Here is a 20,497-nt window from a genome sequence, read left to right on the forward strand (position 1 = left end):
AAGATAAAAAGGGAATGAAAAAGGTCGATGGGGAATAGAGATGGAAGCGTTTTAACCTGTCAATCCTTTTTTATTAGCATTAAAGCGTTGCGCCAGTGGTATATGGTCAGATTACAATGAAGGCGCACTTACGGATTGGTTCAGGTGCACGGGAGAGAGAGGGGCTCAGCGAGCGTCGATCCTCAGTTAAAGAAGACTCCAGTGGAGGCAATCTGGGCGGTCGGCGCACGCACAGCTGGAATGCTGCATTGGAGTCTCTGGCTGATGGTAATGGGCGCACAACTGAGAGGCCGCTGCAGGTCTCCGGTTGGTGGAGAGGTGCGCGTGCGGCGTGGAGGCCGCGGCAGGTCCTTGGGTGGCACAAGTCCCGGTTGGTGGAGATGTGCTTGCGCAGTTGAAAGACCGCAGTCAGTTGGTTTGGGCGCTGTGGGGTTTCTCGGTCATTTTGGTTTCATGGTTGGAGCAGAAATGGGTCGCTGACGTGCAGCGGCTCGGCGCCTAATAGCTGTCGTGGAAGCGGGTCGGCGGGGGGCTGCGTGATTCAGAGAGCGGAAGGTAGGCGGGTCGGCTCTCGGCAGGAACAGACACATGTGTTTTGGGACACGCAGTGTGGTTGCGAGTCCTTGCGTGATGCGTGCTTTGAGGCGCGCGGCGTGGCTCAAGTCCGGGGCTCAAAGAAGGAAGCCACGTGGTCGCTCTCAGCGTGTTCGGCGTCCACATCTCTCGTGATGGTCAAGAGAAGTTCATGGGGCAAGAGAAAAGGGAGAGGAGCAAAGAAGAGAGGGAAGTTTCTTCGCACGCTGTCCCAGGGGGTCGGAGTAGTAGTCCCGCCTCTTCCGTGCTCTTGAAGCAGACTTGGTCGACTGAGACCAAGCTTTTGGGATAGCATTTGATATTTTTTGATCAGAATTGACAAGCCAGATGCTGCCCCAAACAATATGATATAATGCAATGTAATATATGTATATAATATAAAATGAATACTTACATATGCCCCCCAGCCTCCTAAAAAGGGTAGCATGGACTTAATTAACTTTCATGATTTTATTGAATTGTAAGTAAACATCCATCAGACAAACAATACCAAGTGTGATGGACGTTTGCATGTACTGTACAAGACATGATGATGTCACATGATGACGCCACACGCCCACAAGTGGCGCCCACTCTGTCCCGGCAAAGTAGAATGACAGCATCAATAACAATACAGTCATTTGAAATAAAATTCAAATAATTCAAAATACAATGTCACATTTTCTTCCATAATAAAGTACACTTAAAGAAAATACTGCATAAACACAAGCTTATGTCCCACGTGTCAGCATATATTCATCCACTTTGGCCTGCTTAGGCTGCCTCTGTGCTCCATTATTGGGAGCAATGACAAGATGCATGTAGAACATTAATGAGTGGACATATTCAAATACAAGTAAGATATGTAAAATAGTTAATTTTATTAATAAAATAACAATTCAGTCTTATATTAAATTGGTTAATTTATTATTTATAATCAACCAATTATTTCATAGAATATAGAAGCAAATGTATATAACACAGTTTATTTTGATAATATTTTTATTTCACAATTTACAAAAGCCAATTATTTAATGAGATAAAAAAAACGATAACAATTTAATTCACATAATTTAATTGGACCAATTTTAGGGAAAATGGCTCCAGTATATTAACATAACTTAAGAAAATTCTTTACATTGAAAATAAAATATTACATCTTCACTTTTAGATGCATTTATATTATATTTATATTATGTTGCATATTATATTTTCTTTTTAATTTCCTAAAAAATATGTGTTTTTGGACATGCAAGGATTCTGCCTGACAGCGACAATATGTAATTTATTCCATTTTAGTGATTTTTTTGTGTTGTTATTTACAATAAATGAATAAACCAATTATTGAATTATTTGAATAGCTAAAGAACATAGGGGGAACATTTATTATTACATTTGGATACACACATTTTCAAAAATCAAATCCAAGTAAATGAATGGATGAACAACATTGCAGGACTTTCATGTAAATGCTAAATGAAGAGCAAACACAGGTTGCGTCTACATACATACATTGTCCTTTTCTCTTGCAAGACATGCAGGCATTTTTGTGTGTGTGTGTGTGTGTGTGTGTGTGGGGGTGTGTGTGTGTGTATGTGTGTGTGTGTGTGTGTGTGTGTTCACTTCTTCAATTTCAAGATGAGTGTTGCTACAACCATGAAGAACGTGTTCCAGCCCAGAGTGACAATGAAGCCTCGCCAAACCATCATGTGAGTCAGATCCCAACCTGATGGATGTGCGCAGACATAAAAAAAAAGAAGTATTTATTCATGCATCTTAATATGAAAAGGTATTTACAACAGTACTATTTAAATATTTATATAGTCATGTTTTTTTAGTTTTTTTTTACCATTTACATTTTTGGGGGGACTAAAATCATATTTTTTAATAAGACTTTTGTTTGTAAAGATAGTTATATATTTTCATAACAAAAAGTTGTAAATCATTTATTCAAGAATAGTTATATATATTTTCAAGCACGAAGATATTTCTCTATTTCTTTTAAATTATATTTTTTTTACATGAACAGTGCCATATTTCTTTCAAGGATGTAGTCAGTTTTTAATAAAAAAAAAATTGTCATAATTTTTTTCCAAAAAAAGCAACAAAAAAATCCCCATATGAAAAAATCTTCTTTTTTTTATTGAAAGTTTTAATATAGATTTTTTTAAATAAAGAATAAAATATTTTTTTTCCCCAAGAGATTTTTTTCATAATGTTATTGTTATGTCACATAAAGAAGAATTTTTTTTTGTTTGTTTTACAAAAAGTTTTCTTTTTTTTTTTTTAGGACCAATGTATCTTTTCTAGAACAAAGTTGAATTTTTTTCCCCAAATAAATGTGCTTTTTACAAGTCAAATTTTGAGAAAAAAAATTCAATTTTATTTTAAAGAAAAATAGTCAAGAATAAAGTCATTTTCACTCCAAAACAAATCATTTTTTAAAAACAAGAATAAAGTCTTGTTAAAATCAAGTCATTTTTTCAAGAAGTCTTTCAAAAAGTCTGAAAGTTCCTTAGTGTTGCTTTAACACGCAAGACAAATTTAACACAACAGTGTCTTTATTAAACATTGTTTCAATGAAACATGTTGAACTGACAATATTATGCCATCTTAAAACGTAGTTTTCACCTTTTTTTTTACGCGCATAATTGCTTGAGATTAATCTTACAGCTGGACAATGAATGCAAACATTTGAACATTAAATAAAGTGCAGTGAACAGTTTCTCAGTGGTTCTTTTCTCCCACCCACTTTTCATTCCATCTTTTAATTCGATTTTGTTAATTTTCGTCACTGCGTCGTTTTCATTTCCATTTTAGTCATTGATGAAATTGCCAGTCAATTTTAGTTATCGTCATCGTCTATTTTAATTGTCGTTTAATATTCGCCTGAAAAAAATTGGGGGAACGAAAAATATGACGAAATTATCACTGAATAAAATCACATCTTCATCATAAAGTGCCCTTGAATAAAATACGGCATGAACACAAGCATATATCCCACATGTATAGTCATCATAATATTCAACCACTTTGGGCTGCTTAGGTCGCCTCAGTGCTCCATTCGTGGACTCAATGGCACACGTGAACAACATGTGTGTATACCTCTGTACATGATGCATCGCAGTGCTTCGGAGGCATAGGTCTGGGGCAAAGCCAAACTGAAGTAGCGTAGCGGGTAAGGGATACACTCCACAGGCCAGATGATACCTGACATGACAACATGTTGTATAACGTAAAACATAACATTGCAATGATTGTCTCTTGTAACACGTTACGCTTCTACACGAATGGGCCACTTGACACCCTTCAGCAACACATGGAAACAAAGACACACACAGTGGAAAAATAAATAAAGCTATAGATAGAAAAAAGAGAAACAGACAAACATACCTACATAAATTATTTGTGTAATGTGTTACAATGAAAGCATACAAATAAAATTTAATGTAATACTGCACACATTGTTTTAAATACATGGATTCAATTTGTACAAGTTTTATTTTTATGTTTTAAGTATCCATTCTCAAGAATAAAGAGCAATTTTTTGGGGGAAAAAGGCTATATTTTTTTCAATTATAATAATAATAATGTAGGCTTATCTTTTTTACAAGCATAGACTTTTTTTAGGATGAAGTTACTGCACTCAAAGTTACCACTCAAAATGAGATTGGGGTAGAAGATTCCGAGTGCGGCCTGGTTGGCGTTCTGCTCGTCATCGATCGCGGCAGAAATGACCAGGCCGAAGGAGATGCCTGCGATGCCCTGCAGCACGATCAGTAGCACGATCAGAATCAATGAGCCTTCGTTGGGCATCTGCACACAAAGTTTTCCAAAAATAAAAACATATTTTGTCAAAATTAGTTTAGGTTAGGGGGCCTTATTTTTAGGTATTGTTTACTCCTGGAGGCTGCCGATAACCAGCTACTAATACTTGAGGCAAAGATAATCTAACATTGAGTAAGTCGTCCTCTGCAGTAGTCAGCGCTATACTATAGCAGTTTGACGCATTAGTGAATCATAAGCCGCATCAGAAAGAAAGGTTTTGTTCACTATGTTTTGCCATTGTGTTCAATTAATTTTATATATCAAAAGTACAACAGGTATCGGTACTCGATATGACTGAGTACTCAAACAGTGAATACTTGAAGTGGTATTGGTCTGAAAAAAGTGTTTTCAGGCATCCCTAATAGATTTGAAATGAGGCGTGTGTTGCATTCGGGAACCTTGAAAACGAGGAGGACGAAGAGCAGCATGAGGATGATCTGGACGCTAATGACGAGCAGCTGAGAGAAAAGGTGAGCCAGCATCGTCTCTAGCGAGCTTACGCCTGATAAATACACACAGAAAATATCATTATAAAATGAAATCATGTTTACCAAAAATTGCTGTTACCTCAGCATTTGACACTCACTACTATTTCATAAGAGAAAATTATACTACACATCATTGTGTAACACCTGCAATGAATGGCTATAAATTTTTGCTTTAATGTTTTTTCCCTTCAAATACTATTGATTAAAATAGTGTTGACTGACAATCATATCGGTATTTCACTCTTCTGATTGGATACTGTATTGCAAGATAAAAACAATACTAATTGTTATACTGACAACAACAATGCACCTGATGGCTTTCGATTGGGTTATATTTCTGCTGTGATATTGAAATTTGGAGCTTGTGTACTAATACTTTATCATAAGAGAAAAAAAACATAAACTGCAATAGATGGCTTTAATTATTTTTTTGTTTTGGTGTCTGTTCCTTCAAATACTATTAAACGTATTGTTAAATAACAAATAACATACAACAACAATAATAAAGGTTTCCCTGCTGCAACGCAGCTGATTCCAATCAACAGGACTGTTACCAGGCTTATACAGAGCTTGTGCCCCTGATTTAAGGCAATTCATTTATAGTATATGGTAGGGTGACCAAATGTGTCCACCTCTGGGAGGTCAGACCATTTTCTTACGTCCTGTTGGGGCGTCCGGGGGTTTTATAAATTCATGAAAATGTCCGGTTGGCATTGCGTGACTAATAGGAGGTGAAGTACACTGTGTAACTGCGACTACAATCTACACTTTCGCCTAGGGGCCCAAATCACCTAGGGCTGGCCTTGCTCATAAGCACTATACTTTCCATATACTGTGCAACTATACAATACATCCTAATAGTTGGCTTTAATTATTATTTATCATGTTTCACTAGTACTGTATGATCAGTGTGGAAGTTGTCACCTGCAACCCAGCATCGGTCCAGAAGACCCTCTTTCCTCTCCAGGACAAAGGAGAGGGCGGTTAGGCCCAAGGCCAAGTAGAAGGCAATGCTGGACAAGGACAACAAAACAAGTTGAACTTTATGCTGTCCATTTGTGTCCACCTCGCTTCCTTTTAATCAAACATTTAACCTTTGTTTATGTAAATGACAATGAAACTATCCATTCTTTGTTTTACTTTATCATTTCAAAGAGGTAACATCAGGTATTTACATGTATCAATAACATCAAATGTACTTACACTTTTGCAATAAATACGGCCAAAAAACAAATCCAAGTAATAAAGTCTAATAAGACCTTCTACGGGTTATTGAAACTAATGAAAAAGGCTTGTGAAATCCAACTGACCTGAGAACAGCGCCTGGCATCACAAATGTTGTAAAGTCTGTGTCCTGGCTGCCATAAATGGCTTCTTCAAACTACGCAAGAGTGGAAATTAGTGTTTGAAAATATGTTGTAGTAGTACCACTGTTGTATTACACTATAGAGTATTGTCTTGTTTACCTTTATGGGCAAGGCATACATGTAGGCCATGCTGCCCAGCTTGCTATCCACAAAAGACTGTACAGGAAACACAATAAATCAACAACAATCAAACTAACTATTAAATGAGGGGAAAGGCAACGCCATCTAATGAATAATAATTAAAAATGGAAAATCAATACAGTATAGGATGTGATTAAGGTAATATAATTGTTGGGTCAAAATTAGGCCTTTTTGTTACTAGTGACAAAAAAAGTCTGTAAAAAGTGTAGGTTATTCATTTTAGGCTAATTTAAGGAGTAGAGATGGCCTCATAAAACTCAATGGGATAAAGTCAAATATCAAAACTGCAGTAAAATAAATATACATATATATTAGGGTTGTGCATCTACAATAAATCCAGATTCGATACATATCTCGATACATGAGGTGCAACATGATTCAAGTAAAGTACATTTTAAAATGTAATGATTACAAATTCAATTGGTTCGGTTAAATCAAAAATGATTTTCCAATTTAAATCGGTTTTCAATAATATATATATAATCTGTATTTAATAAAGTAATTTTAATGAAAATTTAAGTAGTTATTACATTGTATATTTTTAAATGGTTTATTTTACTTTACAACTTTATTCCAGACCCAGGGGGGTCCATATCACAGAACAAAAGAACAATAACAGAGAATAAAAGAGGGGGAAAAGGGGGCGCAAAAATAATAATAATAAAAATAAATAAATTAGTAATTATAATAATAATAGAATAAAACCGACCAGAACTGCACACAGGATTGACTAAAACATTGATAATGTCATTTTCTGACCTGGATGCCCTACACATACAACTGAACATAAAATTACGCAGAGCAGCAGAGCAAGTAGGTACTCTGACACTCGCAAACAAATGACTTGCACTTGAGCTTCTTGAAGCTCTCAACAGCAGCCTCATGGTGGCTGCTACTGTGAGTTTTCTCATGCTTTCTTGCCTTGATTATATTTAAAGACACAATTGTAAAATGATTTGAAAGTAGTTATTATGCTCATCAATTTTACAGTTTTTTCTTCAACACTAAAAATTAAATAAATATAAAAATCTGCACAAAACTTTAAAAAAAAAACTGGGATATTTATCAAATTTGCCCAGTTGAAAAACTATACTAATAAAGTGACTGGGGACTGTCGGCATGTATTTGTTATTAGCTGTCAAATGAGGATTTATGAAGAACGATTTTTAACTTGGACTTCTTTTGAACAAGTAAAAAGTATCCTCACCTGAAAAGCCACAAACAATTTTTGCTGCAGCATCATGGCAATTTGTCTGTCTGGAAAAACAAAACGTCATGAAGGTAGCGTCATGGTCACAAATGGCAGCGAAATAAAATATGGAGCGATCACGATCTACTGTACTTACTGGTCTGGTCCAGCCAGACGTGCACTGAACCTCCATCCATCATCTCCAAGGACATATTCTTCATTATCATCCTGCAACAGCACCGCTGTTGTCACTGATTATTCACAGTGTAGATGTTTACATTCAAATATGTATGTACGGAGGATATAAAAAGTCTACACACCACTGTTTAGATGCCAGTTAAAAACAAAAAGTGAAGCCAAGTTAAACCCTTTCAGAACATTTTCCACTATTAACTGGACATAGTGGTTGCACAAGTATGCACACCCTCTTAGAACTGGGATGTGGCTGTGCTGCAAATACGTTTTAAATGTTCCAGTAGGCTTTTCATGATTTTTTTTTTTTTTTTTTTGCTTTATAGCATAAGGCTGAATGTTTTGTTTTGGTTGTTTTGTTGAATGCTATTTGAAACTGAGAAGGCCATATTGGAAATATTTCTCAGTCAAATGCACTAGAGTAAACAACAGTAATAAACATATAGTTTATATTATTATTAAATAATAATGAATAAAAGCTAAAGAGTCCCAACATGAAGATAAATATCTCTTGTTAACAATTGTAGTTTCTTCCTTGTGTTCTCACTTGGCCTAGCTTCTGTTGGGCATTATTATTATATGTTCCAAGTTCTCAATCACCTCCTGGAATCTTTTTTTCCCCCAAGGAAGTAGCTGAGTGTTTTTGAGCTACTTACAGCTTCCACATGATATGTGAGTGACAATGCTGTCGTCGCCTAGCCCTGTTACATGCAATGACCTTGTGAGTCGGTCCTGCAGCAAGAATGCTGAAAAGTGTGACACGTTGGTATTCCGACGGTGGCGGCGTTCTCTGCTGTGATGTTCTCATGACGCACGGGATCGAGAGCATCGCAGGTACACAACAGACGCTGAGTCAAGCAACAAACTAAATGCTGCTTTTTTTTGTTACCAAGGGAAACTTGTGTACTCAAAGATCTCATTATACAGTGATATCTCGACTTACAAGGAACAAAAGTTACAAAAGTCAGCTAGCTTAATGCTAACGCACAATGCAAAACACCTTGATAAGCTTATCAAACTAGCATTGATGTTGCAGTAATTATAAACCTCTAAATAAGTTATTTTTAGCACAAGCAAAAGCAACACATGGAGACAAGAGCAATCAACAATACTCAGAGGCATATATTATTTATCTTCTTCAAATGATGACTAGTTTCATCATTTAATATAATAATAATAAATCCAACCTGACACTGACAATGACAGCGTGTGTAAATAAAGAGTCTGAATGGTGTGTGTACCTATTTATAAGGTAACTGCTGAAGTTTCTGCCAAAGCCGATGACGCCCCAGTATTTCCCGTCATAGATCCCTTTGAAAGCCTCCGCATGCGACAAGTTGACCTGTTGAATCACAAAACAGTGCACAATTTGATAGGTTCCCTTTCTTTTTGGGGGATTTCTATTGTGCCAAGTGGCAGTTTTCACAAAAGTATTAAGTGGTGTCAAAGAAGTCGCGAGTGCCGATACAATTAAATCAATGCAACAAACCATACAAAACTCTTGATAATAGTAACTGTTCGGCGGGACTTACTACCTGTTCCACACTGTTGCTGTCCAAAAAAGAGAGCAATGAGTGGCTGAAAGCCATTGGGGAGGTCTCGTTGTTGACCACGGCCACTTGGATCCCTTTCGGGTCGCCTCCGACGCACAAGCAGATGAGCGACATCTGGATGACGGGCAGCAGAAACTGGAAACATAAAGAGCTGCAAAGGATGCCACTGTCAGAAATGTCAACAAATGTTCTGACTTCCTGTGGCGGCCAACAAACCCTGGCATCCTCTTCATCCGCAGCAGGGTTTTGATGGTGAGGGCGACTATGTTCCTCCACTTGGGAATCACGTGTCTGACTCGCACCTTCCAGTCCACTGTGAAATTAAGCAAATCAAGCTATTACTTAGGTTAGGGGTCTGCAACCTGTGGCTCTTTAGTCCCACTCCTGTGGCTCCCTGTGGATCTCTAAAAAAAAATACTAACTTTAATGATATTTTCTATATACAATATTCTTGAAATTAACTGATTTAGATTTCAAAAAATGAATAAATATTTTTGAGACAAAGAGAGACAAAATGTAGATGAAAATTTTTATTTTTTTTAAATACCTAAAAATGTCTAAAAAGTGACCATAAAGAGGAAAAGCAGAAAATTACCATAAAATGTCCATGAAATTGCCCCAAAAAAATCAGAGGATTGAATATGAAAGGAAGAAAAGAAAACGTTCAAAAAGTAACCATAAAATGTCCAAAACCAAAAGATGAAATCCTGAAAATTACCATAAAATGTCCACAAAATAAAAATAAAAAAGTCAGAAAATTAATAGTAAAAAAAAAAAATGCCATAAAATGTCAAAAAAAAAGGAAGAAAAGGGGCAGAAAATTACCATAAAATGTCCACAAAATTTCGAAAGATTGACAGAAAGGTAGAGAAGAGTAATGTACAAAAAACAAAGTATGAAAAATTACGAGGGGAAAAAAATCCAAAAAGGGGTAGAAGAAAATGAATGTCTACGTATTCGTAGGGGCTGCTCTCTTATTTTTGTGTTGTGGTGCAGCTCTAATTAGCTGTTGGGCCCTCAGTACATTAGACTAACACCAACACACTGTTTCCATCATCACAATCTTCAAATATTTTGCGACTCCAGACACATTTTTGGTTATTTATCTGGCCTAAAATGGCTCTTTTGACAGGAAAGATGGCTGTCACCTGACTGGCTGTCAAATCATACAGTTTTACTAAGTCATAACATACATTCACACAATAGCCACTTAGCACTCAGTAATTGTCCTAATAGTAACCAAACTTCTACTAGTGTGCAAAAATATCAGTAGTAGAACGTACAAAAACTTTACTTCATTTTACACCAATGACAACAATACTGATGAATCCACACCTGTATGGCTGACGACTTCCTCGGTGGTTTTGGGCACGTTGGCAAGAATAGGTCGGCTCTCATCCCGCCCGCTCTCAAATGATTGGCTATTCTCCAACACGTCGTCTTGGGAACCAGAGCCCCGCTTCACACACGTCTGGTCTGAGGTCTCACACAGTTGCAGGAAGGCATGCTCCAGAGTCTACAGTAGGGGGCACACAACGGATCAGAACACAAGTTTTAACATTATTGTAAGCCATTGTATTTAATTGTTAAATGTTACTTGTAGTAACAATCATAAGACTCCCCGATTGGCCACCTAATCACCCTTGGGCGCCGAATTATAACTCACAGTGGAGCTTTGCATCTTCATGACTACTTCTGGAGTTCCTTCAGCCAGCAAGCAGCCATTCCTCATCAGACCCACCTGTACGAAAAAAAAAACCTATTAAACATTTCTTTTTGCTTATAATTATACTGCTTATACAGTGCCAAACCTTGTAACTTTGCCTTAGGAAAGTCCACTAGCTTAACGCTAGCACAGAATCCAAAATGCTATAGATGGGCTAATGAAACTAGCGTCAATGTTTTTTTACACATCCAACTGTAGCCTAGAGTTTACACCACATTTGTATGTGACAGTCTAAGCTTTGGTGGAGGTCTGTTTTTTTAATATATATTTTTTTCACATAAAATTGACAAAATTCTAATTACTTTATGACATTTAACTTTAATATTCAGTACACTGAAGGCTAATAAACAGCATTGGCAGTTGCTAGGCAACCAAAGTCAATCAAGTGAAAAGCAATGTATGTATGCATGTTGTGACCTCTTTTCGCTTGGCAACTACTTGACACTCATGCTTGTGTTAAGTCACAAAATGAATTCCAGCCGCCTGACTGTTTTGACCAGAGAACTCATGCCTCTTTGTTTGCAATGAGTCACATTGTATTGTTCTTTTGTTTTTTTTCTTGATGCGGTAGGGCAACAAGCATGATTTTGTGTGTTTGTTTTTAACACGTGGTAATCTCCACTTTGAAATATTAAAACCTTGGCATGCTCCAGTAATAGATTTGAGTAAAACCAGAGGGTATTTATGTCTGGTCATCCTGTTTACTCGTATTGTGCTTGGTGGCGGTTATCATGCTCCTTGATGATCATGATCATCTGTGATCCCTTTAAACCCCCCCCCCCCCCCCCCCAAAAAAAAAGTTTTTGTAGAATTTTTCCTGTCATTGAATTTTTGTGAACTGTTCTTTTGACTGTGAATTATTACTGGTTATGTGCGATTTTCATATTCTTCTTCTTTTCCTTTTGGCTTTTCCCTTCAGAGGTCCCCACAGCGAATCAGTTCCCTCCATCTTACCCTGTCCTCTGCATCCTCTGCTCTCACACCAACTACCTTCATGTCCTCTTTAACTACATTCATAAACCTCCTCTTTGGTCTTACTCTAGACCTCCTGCCTGACATTTGGAAACTCAGCATCCTTCTGCCAATATACTCACTATCTCTCCTCTGGACATGTCCAATCTATCTCAGTCTGGCCTCTCTGACTTTATCTCCAAAGCCTCTAAATATGCTGTCCCTCTTATGTACTCATTCCTGATTCTATCCATCCCGGTCACTCCCAAAGAGAACCTCAGCATCTTCACCTCTGCCACCTCCAGCTCTGCCTCCTGTCTTTTCCTCAGTGGCACTGTCTCCAGACCAAACAACATTGCTGGTCTCACCACAGTTTTATAAACCTTTCCTTTCATTTTAGTTGAAACTCTTCTATCACACATCACACCTGACACTTTTCTCCACCCGTTCCGTTATGTGTGCTTTTTATACACGTTCAAAAAAAATTTGTAAACCTCCAACAAGCCGAAACAATCGTTAAGTAGTTTTGTGTGGTACTTCTAACTTAATCTTTCTGAACCGAGTGAACCAAACACAGACATGCACTGACTCTGCTATGGAGTTCATACAGAAAGCTTAACATTGCGCATTACCAAGAGTCATCGACAGAGTAAATTTATGACTGCAAATCATTCAGCTTTTAACTAGTCCACAAAGGAATTTTTCAGGAAATCTGGAGGTCTCTCCTCCGTGAGTCATCACCTTATCGTGGTGGAGGGGTTTGCGTGTCCCAATGAGCCTAGGAGCTATGTTGTCTGGGGCTTCATGCCCCTGGTAGGGTCACCCATGGCAAACAGGTCCTAGGTGAGGGACCAGGCAAAGCATGGCTCAAAGACCCCTATGATGAATTTAAATTTTGGATCTTGGTTTGCCTTGCCCGGACGCGGGTCACCAGGGCCCCCCTCTAGAGCCAGGTCTAGAGGTGGGGCTCAAAGGCGAGCGTCTGGTGGCCGGGCCTATACCCATGGGGCCGGGTACAGCCCGAAAAGGCAACGTGGGTCCCACTTCCCATGGGCTCACCACCAGTGGCAGGGGCCAAAGGGGTCGGGTGCACAGTGAAGTGGGTGGCAGCCAAAGGCGGGGGCCTTGGCGGTCCGATCCCCGGCTACTGAAGCTAGCTTTGGGGACATGGAATGTCACCTCTCTGGCAGGGAAGGAGCCCGAGCTGGTGTGCGAGGGTGAGAAATTCCGACTAGATATAGTTGGACTCGCCTCCACACACAGCTTTGGTTTTGCTACCAATCCTCTCGAGAGGGGCTGGACTCTCTTCCACTCTGGAGTTGCCCATGGTGAGAGGCGCAGAGCAGGTGTGGGCATACTCATTGGCCACCGGCTAGGGGCCTGTACGTTGGGGTTTCCCCCGGTGAACGAGAGGGTAGCCTCCCTCCGCCTTCGGGTAGGGGGACGGGTCCTGACTGTTGTTTGTGCTTATGCACCGAACAGCAGCTCAGAGTACCCACCCTTTCTGGCGTCCTTGGAGGGTGTGCTGGAGAGCGCTCCACCTGGGGACTCCCTCGTTCTGCTGGGGGACTTCAACGCTCACGTGGGTAATGATAGTGAGACCTGGAGGGGCGTGATTGGGAGGAACGGCCCCCCCTATCGGAACCCGAGCGGTGTTTTGTTATTGGACTTCTGTGCTGGCCACGGACTGACCATAACAAACACCATGTTCAAACACAAGGGTGTCCATATGTGCACTTGGCACCAGGACACCTTAGACCGCAGTTCGATGATCGACTTTGTAGTCATGTCATCGGATTTGCTGCCGCATGTGTTGGATACTAAGAGAGGGGCGAAGCTGTCAACTGATCACCACCTGGTGGTGTGTTGGCTCCGGTGGCGGGGTAAGATGCTGGTCCAACCGGGAAGACCCAAACGTATTGTGAGGGTCTGCTGGGAACGTCTGGCAGAATCCCCTGTCAGAAAGAGTTTCAACACCCACCTCCGGCAGAACTTCTCCCTTATCCCGGGGGAGGCGGGGACATTGAGTCAGAGTGGACCATGTTCTGCGCTTAAATTGTTGAGGCGGCCGATCAGAGCTGTGGCCGTAAGGTGGCTGGTGCCTGTCTTGGCGGCAATCCTCAAACCCGCTGGTGGATGTCAAGCTGAAGAAGGAGTCCTATTGGGCCTTTTTGGCCTGTGGGACTCCGGAGGCTGCTGACAAGTATCGGCTGGCCAAGCGGAATGCAGCTTCGGCGGTCGCTGAGAAAAAAAACTCGGATCATGGGAGGAGTTCGGTGAGGCCATGGAAAACGACTTCCGGACGGCTTCGAAGAAATTCTGGTCCACCATCCGGCGTCTCAGGAGGGGCAAGCAGTGCACCATTAGCACTGTGTATACTATACACTATACACTGTATAGAGAAGATGGGGTGCTGCTGACCTCGACTCGGGATGTCGTGATTCGGTGGGGAGAATACTTTGAAAACCTCCTCAATTCCACTGACACGTCTTCCTTTGCGGAAGCAGGGTCTGGGGACTCTGAGGTGGGCTCCCCTATCTCTAGGGTCAAAGTTACTGAGGTGGTTGGAAAGCTCCTCTGTGGCAGGGCCTCGGGGGTGGATGAGATCCGCCCGGAATTCCTAAGGGCTCTGGATGCTGCGGGGCTTTCGTGCTTGACACGCCTCTACAACATCGCGTGGACATCGGGGACAGTGCCTCTGGATTGGGAGACCGGGGTCAGTGCAGGGGTGGTGGTCCTTTTTAGGAAGAGGGACCGGAGAGGTGTTCCAACTATCGAGGGATCACACTCCTCAGCCTCCCTGGTAAGGTCTATTCAGGGGTGCTGGAGAGGAGGGTCCGTCTGGAAGTCGAATCTCGGATTCAGGAGGAGCAGTGTGGTTTTCGTCCTGGCCGTGGAACAGTGGACCAGCTCTACACCCTCGGCAGGGTCCTCGAGGGTGCATGGGAGTTCGCCCAACCAGTCCACATGTGCTTTGTGGACTTGGAGAAGGTGTTTGACCGTGTCCCCCGGGGAGTCCTGTGGGGAGTGTTTCAGGCTGTTCGGTCCCTGTACGACCAATGTCAGAGTTTGGTCCGCATTGCTGGCAGTAAGTCAAATTCGTTTTCAGTGAGGGTTGGACTCCGCCAAGGTTGCCCTTTGTCACCGATTCTGTTCATAACTTATGGACAGAATTTCTAGGCACAGCCGAGGCGTTGAGGGGGTCCGGTTTGGTGGCCTCAACATTGCATCTCTGCTTTTTGCAGATGATGTGGTGCTGTTGGCTTCTTCAAGCCGTGATCTCCAACTCTCACTGGAGCGGTTCGCGGCCGAGTGTGAAGCGGTCTGGATGAAAATCAGCACCTCTAAATCCGAGACCATGGTCCTCAGTCAGAAAAGGGTATAGTGCCCTCTCCGGGTCGGGGATGAGATCCTGCCCCAAGTGGAGGAGTTCAAGTATCTTGGGGTCTTGTTCACGAGTGAGGGTAGGTTGGAGCGGGAGATCGACAGGCGGATCGGTGCAGCGTCTGCAGTGATGTGGACTCTGTATCGGTCCGTTGTGGTAAAGAAGGAGCTGAGCCAAAAGGCAAAGCTCTCGATTTACCGGTCGATCTACGTTTCTACTCTGACCTATTGTCACGAGCTGTGGGTCGTGACCGAAAGATTAAGATCCCGGATACAAGCGGCCGAAATGAGTTTCCTCCTCTCCCTTAGAGATAGGGTGAGAAGCTCTATCATCCGGGTGGGACTCAGTGTCGAGCCGCTACTCCTCCGCGGTGAGAGGAACCAGTTGAGGTGGCTCGGGCATCTGGTTCGGATGCCTCCTGGACGCCTCCCTGGAGAGGTGTTCCGGGCATGTCCCACCGGCGGGAGGCCCGGGGACGACCCAGGACATGCTGGAGAGACTATGTCTCTCGGCTGGCCTGGGAATGCCTTGGGATCCCGTTGGAGGAGCTGGCTGAAGTGGCTGGGGAGAGGGAAGTCTGGGCTTCCCTGCTAAAGCTGTTGCCCCCGCGACCTGACCCCGGATAAGCGGTAGATGATGGATGAATGGATCTGGAGGTCTCATGCTAAGCTAGTTAGCATTACAACTTGCAGCTACTTACAAATAACCTCCAATTGTGATGGCGTATCAACATGGCACTATTTTCAATGGTGAATTAACTCTTTATTTTAGGTAAATGAGACCCTTATTTCCTCACCACGTTAGCTTGTCTGGCCTCCTCGATGTAGTGCGTGGTGATGATGACCGACACTTTGCCCGGCTTGACGATGTCAACTAAATGCTGCCAAATCCTGGAAAAGGGGAAGAACAACAGAAGTGAGTCAACCTACTGGCTAAATGAAAATTACCGGACTCTACCTATCCATCCATCTATCACATAACTATTGAATTAAAATGAAAAAAAAAATACAATTACACTGCACCATCCACTAAAGACAGACAGAAAGACAGTCAGACAGAAAAACAGATGGACAGATAGCTGGATAAACAGATACAATACAAGCTCAAATAAATTATTAATGGCTCTTCCTCACAGTGAATGGCTTCTAGCTAGAGAACATGTCAGGTTTCAGGTTTCTTTTTCTTTAGGGCACAGAACCAACAAGGAACTAGTAATACTGTACTCACACACAGCTCTAATTTCTCCTGCAGGCATCCACTTACACAAGGAGCTCGTATAAGAATTGCAGACAGATGAGTATGAGTGGCACTTAGAATGTAGAGAAGAGGATACAGACAAAGTCATTTGTACATACTTGGTCCTGAGGACCGGGTCCACGCCCACTGTGGGTTCATCAAGGATGAGCAGCTTGGGATTCTGGAGCAGCGCCGCTGCCAGAGAGACCCTTCGCTTCTGGCCGCCACTGCAACACAAATACAGACACATGCGATAGCAGGTCAACTTTTTTCATTTTTTTCTTCTTAAATAGTCTTACAAAATAGATTAATAAACAAAAGATGTATTTTTTATTTTTTGAAAAATAAAGTTGTATTTCTTCAACATTTAATGTGTGTAATTTTTCACAAATAAAATATTTAGTTTTGTATCTAGAAAAAGTCAAAATTTTCAAGAATATATATATATTTTTCTGGAATTCTTTCAATGAAGAACATATTTATTTCTGGATTGAAATCCTTCAATAATCAGGGAATAAGACTATTAGAATAAAGCAATTTATTTTGAAAGATGAAGTCAGATATCTTCCAGAAGGAATGTGGGTTCTTATTTTTCAAAATAAAGTCATACAGAGTACATTAAGTGTATTCTTTTCCAGAATAAATGATTTTTTTTTATAAGATATATTTATATATTTACATAATATATATTTGTATAATATTTATTTAAGAATAAAGCCATATTTTTGGAATAATAAATATATCAATAAAATAAAATTATTTGAATGAATGAATGTATTTATATGTTTTGTATAACTGCAAACCCCCCAAAAAAATCAAGATTAAAATCTAATGTTTTTTGGGGGGCGGGGTGGGGGGGGTAGATTATTTCCAATGATAAAGTAAATTTATTTTCATAAATACAGTATATATTTTTCCCTAGTATGATTTTGTGTTGATAAATATTTGTTGTACAGGCTGTACTGTTTGAGAATTAATGCACATTTTTCCAAAATGTTTTTTTTAGGGAAAAAATAATGTTTTCAATAAAATACACTTTTTCAAAAAGAAATCCTTTAAAAAAAAAAGAAAGTCATACTTTTCTTAGAAAACAGTCATTGAGAAAAGACACTTTAAAAAATAAGAATAAAGCAGTATTTTACCAGAATAACGTTTATATTTCTCAAGAATAAAATAATTTTCTATTTTTTTATTTTTTATTTTTTTTAAATAAAGGTGTATTTCAATTTCAGAACTCAAGAAACAAAAAAATTAAGGAATAAAATAAAATTTTGGGGAATAGAAAGTTGTATCTTTCAAATATTCATGTATTTTTTTTAACAACAACAACAACAAGAATAATAATAATAATAATAATAATAATAATAATCTCTATTTTTTTTTTTTTTTAAACACAAGTCATATATTTCAAGAATAAAGTCCTACTTTTCCCCAGAATAAATTATCACTTTGCATCTTGAAACTTTGTTTTCTTTTTAATTGAATCAAGTATCCTAAATTACATTTTACATAGTGCGAACGTTGAAATATGACTGTGGCTGTAACGTCACATGAGACATGAATATGACATGGTCCACTAATGAAGCTGCTTTCAGGGGCCTCTTTGGAGAACACAAAGCTCTTATGTAAGCTATCAGAACTATAGGGGCCATTAGGTCAGTATATATACTGTAGTATATCACAGACCTTCATATACACCTTTTACTCACCTCCTGTAGTGTACAGCGGTACCTCGGCTGATTTTTTGCTTTGACTTGCGAGCAACAATTTGAAATAGGAGTGCTAGATTGTGGAGCAAACTTCACACAAGCAGCAGTCTCGCAGATAGTGAAAAACTCTTCTAAAACTAGGCCAATTTCAAGCTGTTTATTGCCACTTCAAGTTGAAGTTTACTGTAAAACTAAACATAAAACAAAGAGAATTACCCGTTGTGTGTTTAACCCAACAACTTAACTTAGCCTTCCGAAAGTCTGCTAGCTTAAGACTAATTAACACATAATTGAATACACTGTGGTTATTGTAGCTAGCGTCAATATTCCAGTGTGGTTAACCTTTGAGCAATGGATATTTGAACACCAATGGGGTTTAGTGAGCACTTGTGACTTCTTCTTTTATATTCGTATGTATGCATCAACATACTGCCCACTGGTGACCATAGCACACACAACAGAATTGGCTACAAATTAGCCATTTAATTATCATGATGCACAAACTCATTATTCTTTACAACCTATTAAATTATGTTAATACTGTATGGTTTTATAAGGTACAGTAGTGTAGACTGTTATTTTTCTGAAAACTTCCGACCTGAGATTACGGACCAGCCGGTCCTTCTGTGGCAGATCCAAGAATTCAATGAGGAAGTTAATGCGGGCCTGGGTTTCACTCAAAGTCAGCCCGTGGATTCGTCCGAAGAAGGTGAGCGTGTTGTTGATGGTGAACTCGTTATACAAGGCCAACTCCTACATGACATGACATGTGGCTCACAATGCATTCGTAGAAATAAAGCAGGTATAAAAAGGCATCCCGGCCTTACTTGGGGCATGTATCCCACCATCCTGCCCGGCACACCGTGGCCGGGGAACGCCGGCGGCTTCCCCAGCACGCTGATGTAACCGTGGGAGATGTTTAGAGTTCCCACGATGCATTTAAGCATGGTGGTCTTTCCGCAGCCGCTGGGACCCAGGAGGCCGTAGCTGCCAGGATGGAAAAACAAGGAAAATCAAATATCCAAAAATGTCCATGTAACATCTGGAGTCGTTTTTCCCCCGCCAGAATAGTCTGATTTCAACGAGGGAAAGAATATGATGCAAGGGCGTTCACTAGACCATGAGAGTGCACTTAAAAGTCGACAGAATGTGACTGTGTAAGCTAAACGGATGATGACAACCATGATAAAATAACAATCCTCGTATGCCTACTGACATTTATAAGTATGACGACTATGATGAGTATGAAAGTCACAAACTGTTTTATTGCCACTGAGGCAAGACTGAAAAACAAATGTTTTACATTTACTTGACCAAATGTACAATAAAGGTAAGATTTTAATCCTAAATAGTAAGAGTTTATCTTGTAATTCAACATTATAGAAAGAACAATAGTAACAATATAACACATTATATCACTTTAGGGAATGGAGAAAGATTCCATCCATTTATACTAACCGTGGTGGACATTTTAACATAAATCTGAACAAAATGCACATTTTCAGAAATGTTTTTGATGTAGCGTTATTTCATTTTGCAGCTTTCTCTTAGATCTATTTTTGGAGCATACTGTAAATTATTATTATTTTTCCAAATAAAAGGACATTTTTCTAACAATAAAGTAGCACTTTTTCAAAAATATTTTTTTTCAAGAATATTAACATATTTGCAGAATAAATGCAGATTTCCCTCAATACAGTCATGCTGTTTTTCTAGAATAGTCATATTTTGAAAGAATAAATTGCTATTTTTCTTCCAAAATAAATTACTATTTTTTTCAGGACTATTAACATTTTTGTAGAATAAATGCAGATACCCCCCCCCCCAAAAAAAAGTCATACTGTTTTACTAGAATATAGTCAGATGTTTTTCTTGAATACATTCATGCTTTTATTTTCTACACTTTTTTTTTACTGAATAAAGTCATACTATTTCTAAAATTAATACATGTTTTCCAGAATGAAATCGTATTGTTAAATAATTTATAATTTTTCTCCAGAGTGAAGTCTTGTTTTTCACAATAAATTCAGTTAGTCTGTAAGAATAAATGCTTCTTCGTCTTCTACTATTTTTTTTACTGCTCTCCTAATTTTTCCCCCCCGGAATAAAGACAGATTTTATGTTGAAAATAACACCATATTTCTTTCTGGAATAAAGTT

The 20,497-nt window shown here is 39.6% G+C and overlaps 1 protein-coding gene across 2 annotated transcripts in view; it reads right to left on the reverse strand.

Annotated features, from left to right (window-relative positions):
- Positions 1–1,029: 1,029 nt before the first annotated feature.
- abch1 (ATP-binding cassette, sub-family H, member 1) overlaps positions 1,030–20,497 on the reverse strand; it is a 28,453-nt gene continuing 8,985 nt past the window's right edge. For both annotated transcript variants that reach the window (XM_086092415.1, XM_086092416.1), the window contains exons 4-21: positions 19,166–19,325; positions 18,937–19,091; positions 16,749–16,856; positions 16,190–16,283; positions 10,998–11,072; positions 10,667–10,847; positions 9,548–9,644; positions 9,314–9,482; positions 9,020–9,120; positions 7,744–7,814; positions 7,605–7,654; positions 6,356–6,412; positions 6,200–6,270; positions 5,814–5,902; positions 4,800–4,903; positions 4,230–4,389; positions 3,679–3,783; positions 1,030–2,299 (exon numbers count right to left, since the gene is read on the reverse strand). In XM_086092415.1, the coding sequence (XP_085948541.1) occupies positions 2,193–2,299; positions 3,679–3,783; positions 4,230–4,389; positions 4,800–4,903; positions 5,814–5,902; positions 6,200–6,270; positions 6,356–6,412; positions 7,605–7,654; positions 7,744–7,814; positions 9,020–9,120; positions 9,314–9,482; positions 9,548–9,644; positions 10,667–10,847; positions 10,998–11,072; positions 16,190–16,283; positions 16,749–16,856; positions 18,937–19,091; positions 19,166–19,325 (1,954 nt within the window). In that variant the 3' untranslated portion in view covers positions 1,030–2,192. The remainder of the gene's footprint in view (positions 2,300–3,678; positions 3,784–4,229; positions 4,390–4,799; positions 4,904–5,813; positions 5,903–6,199; positions 6,271–6,355; positions 6,413–7,604; positions 7,655–7,743; positions 7,815–9,019; positions 9,121–9,313; positions 9,483–9,547; positions 9,645–10,666; positions 10,848–10,997; positions 11,073–16,189; positions 16,284–16,748; positions 16,857–18,936; positions 19,092–19,165; positions 19,326–20,497) is intronic.

This window comes from Leptonotus elevatus, chromosome 13 (assembly GCF_054856555.1).
Source record: "Leptonotus elevatus isolate MCC_2025b chromosome 13, RoL_Lele_1.0, whole genome shotgun sequence".
Taxonomy (NCBI): domain Eukaryota; kingdom Metazoa; phylum Chordata; class Actinopteri; order Syngnathiformes; family Syngnathidae; genus Leptonotus; species Leptonotus elevatus.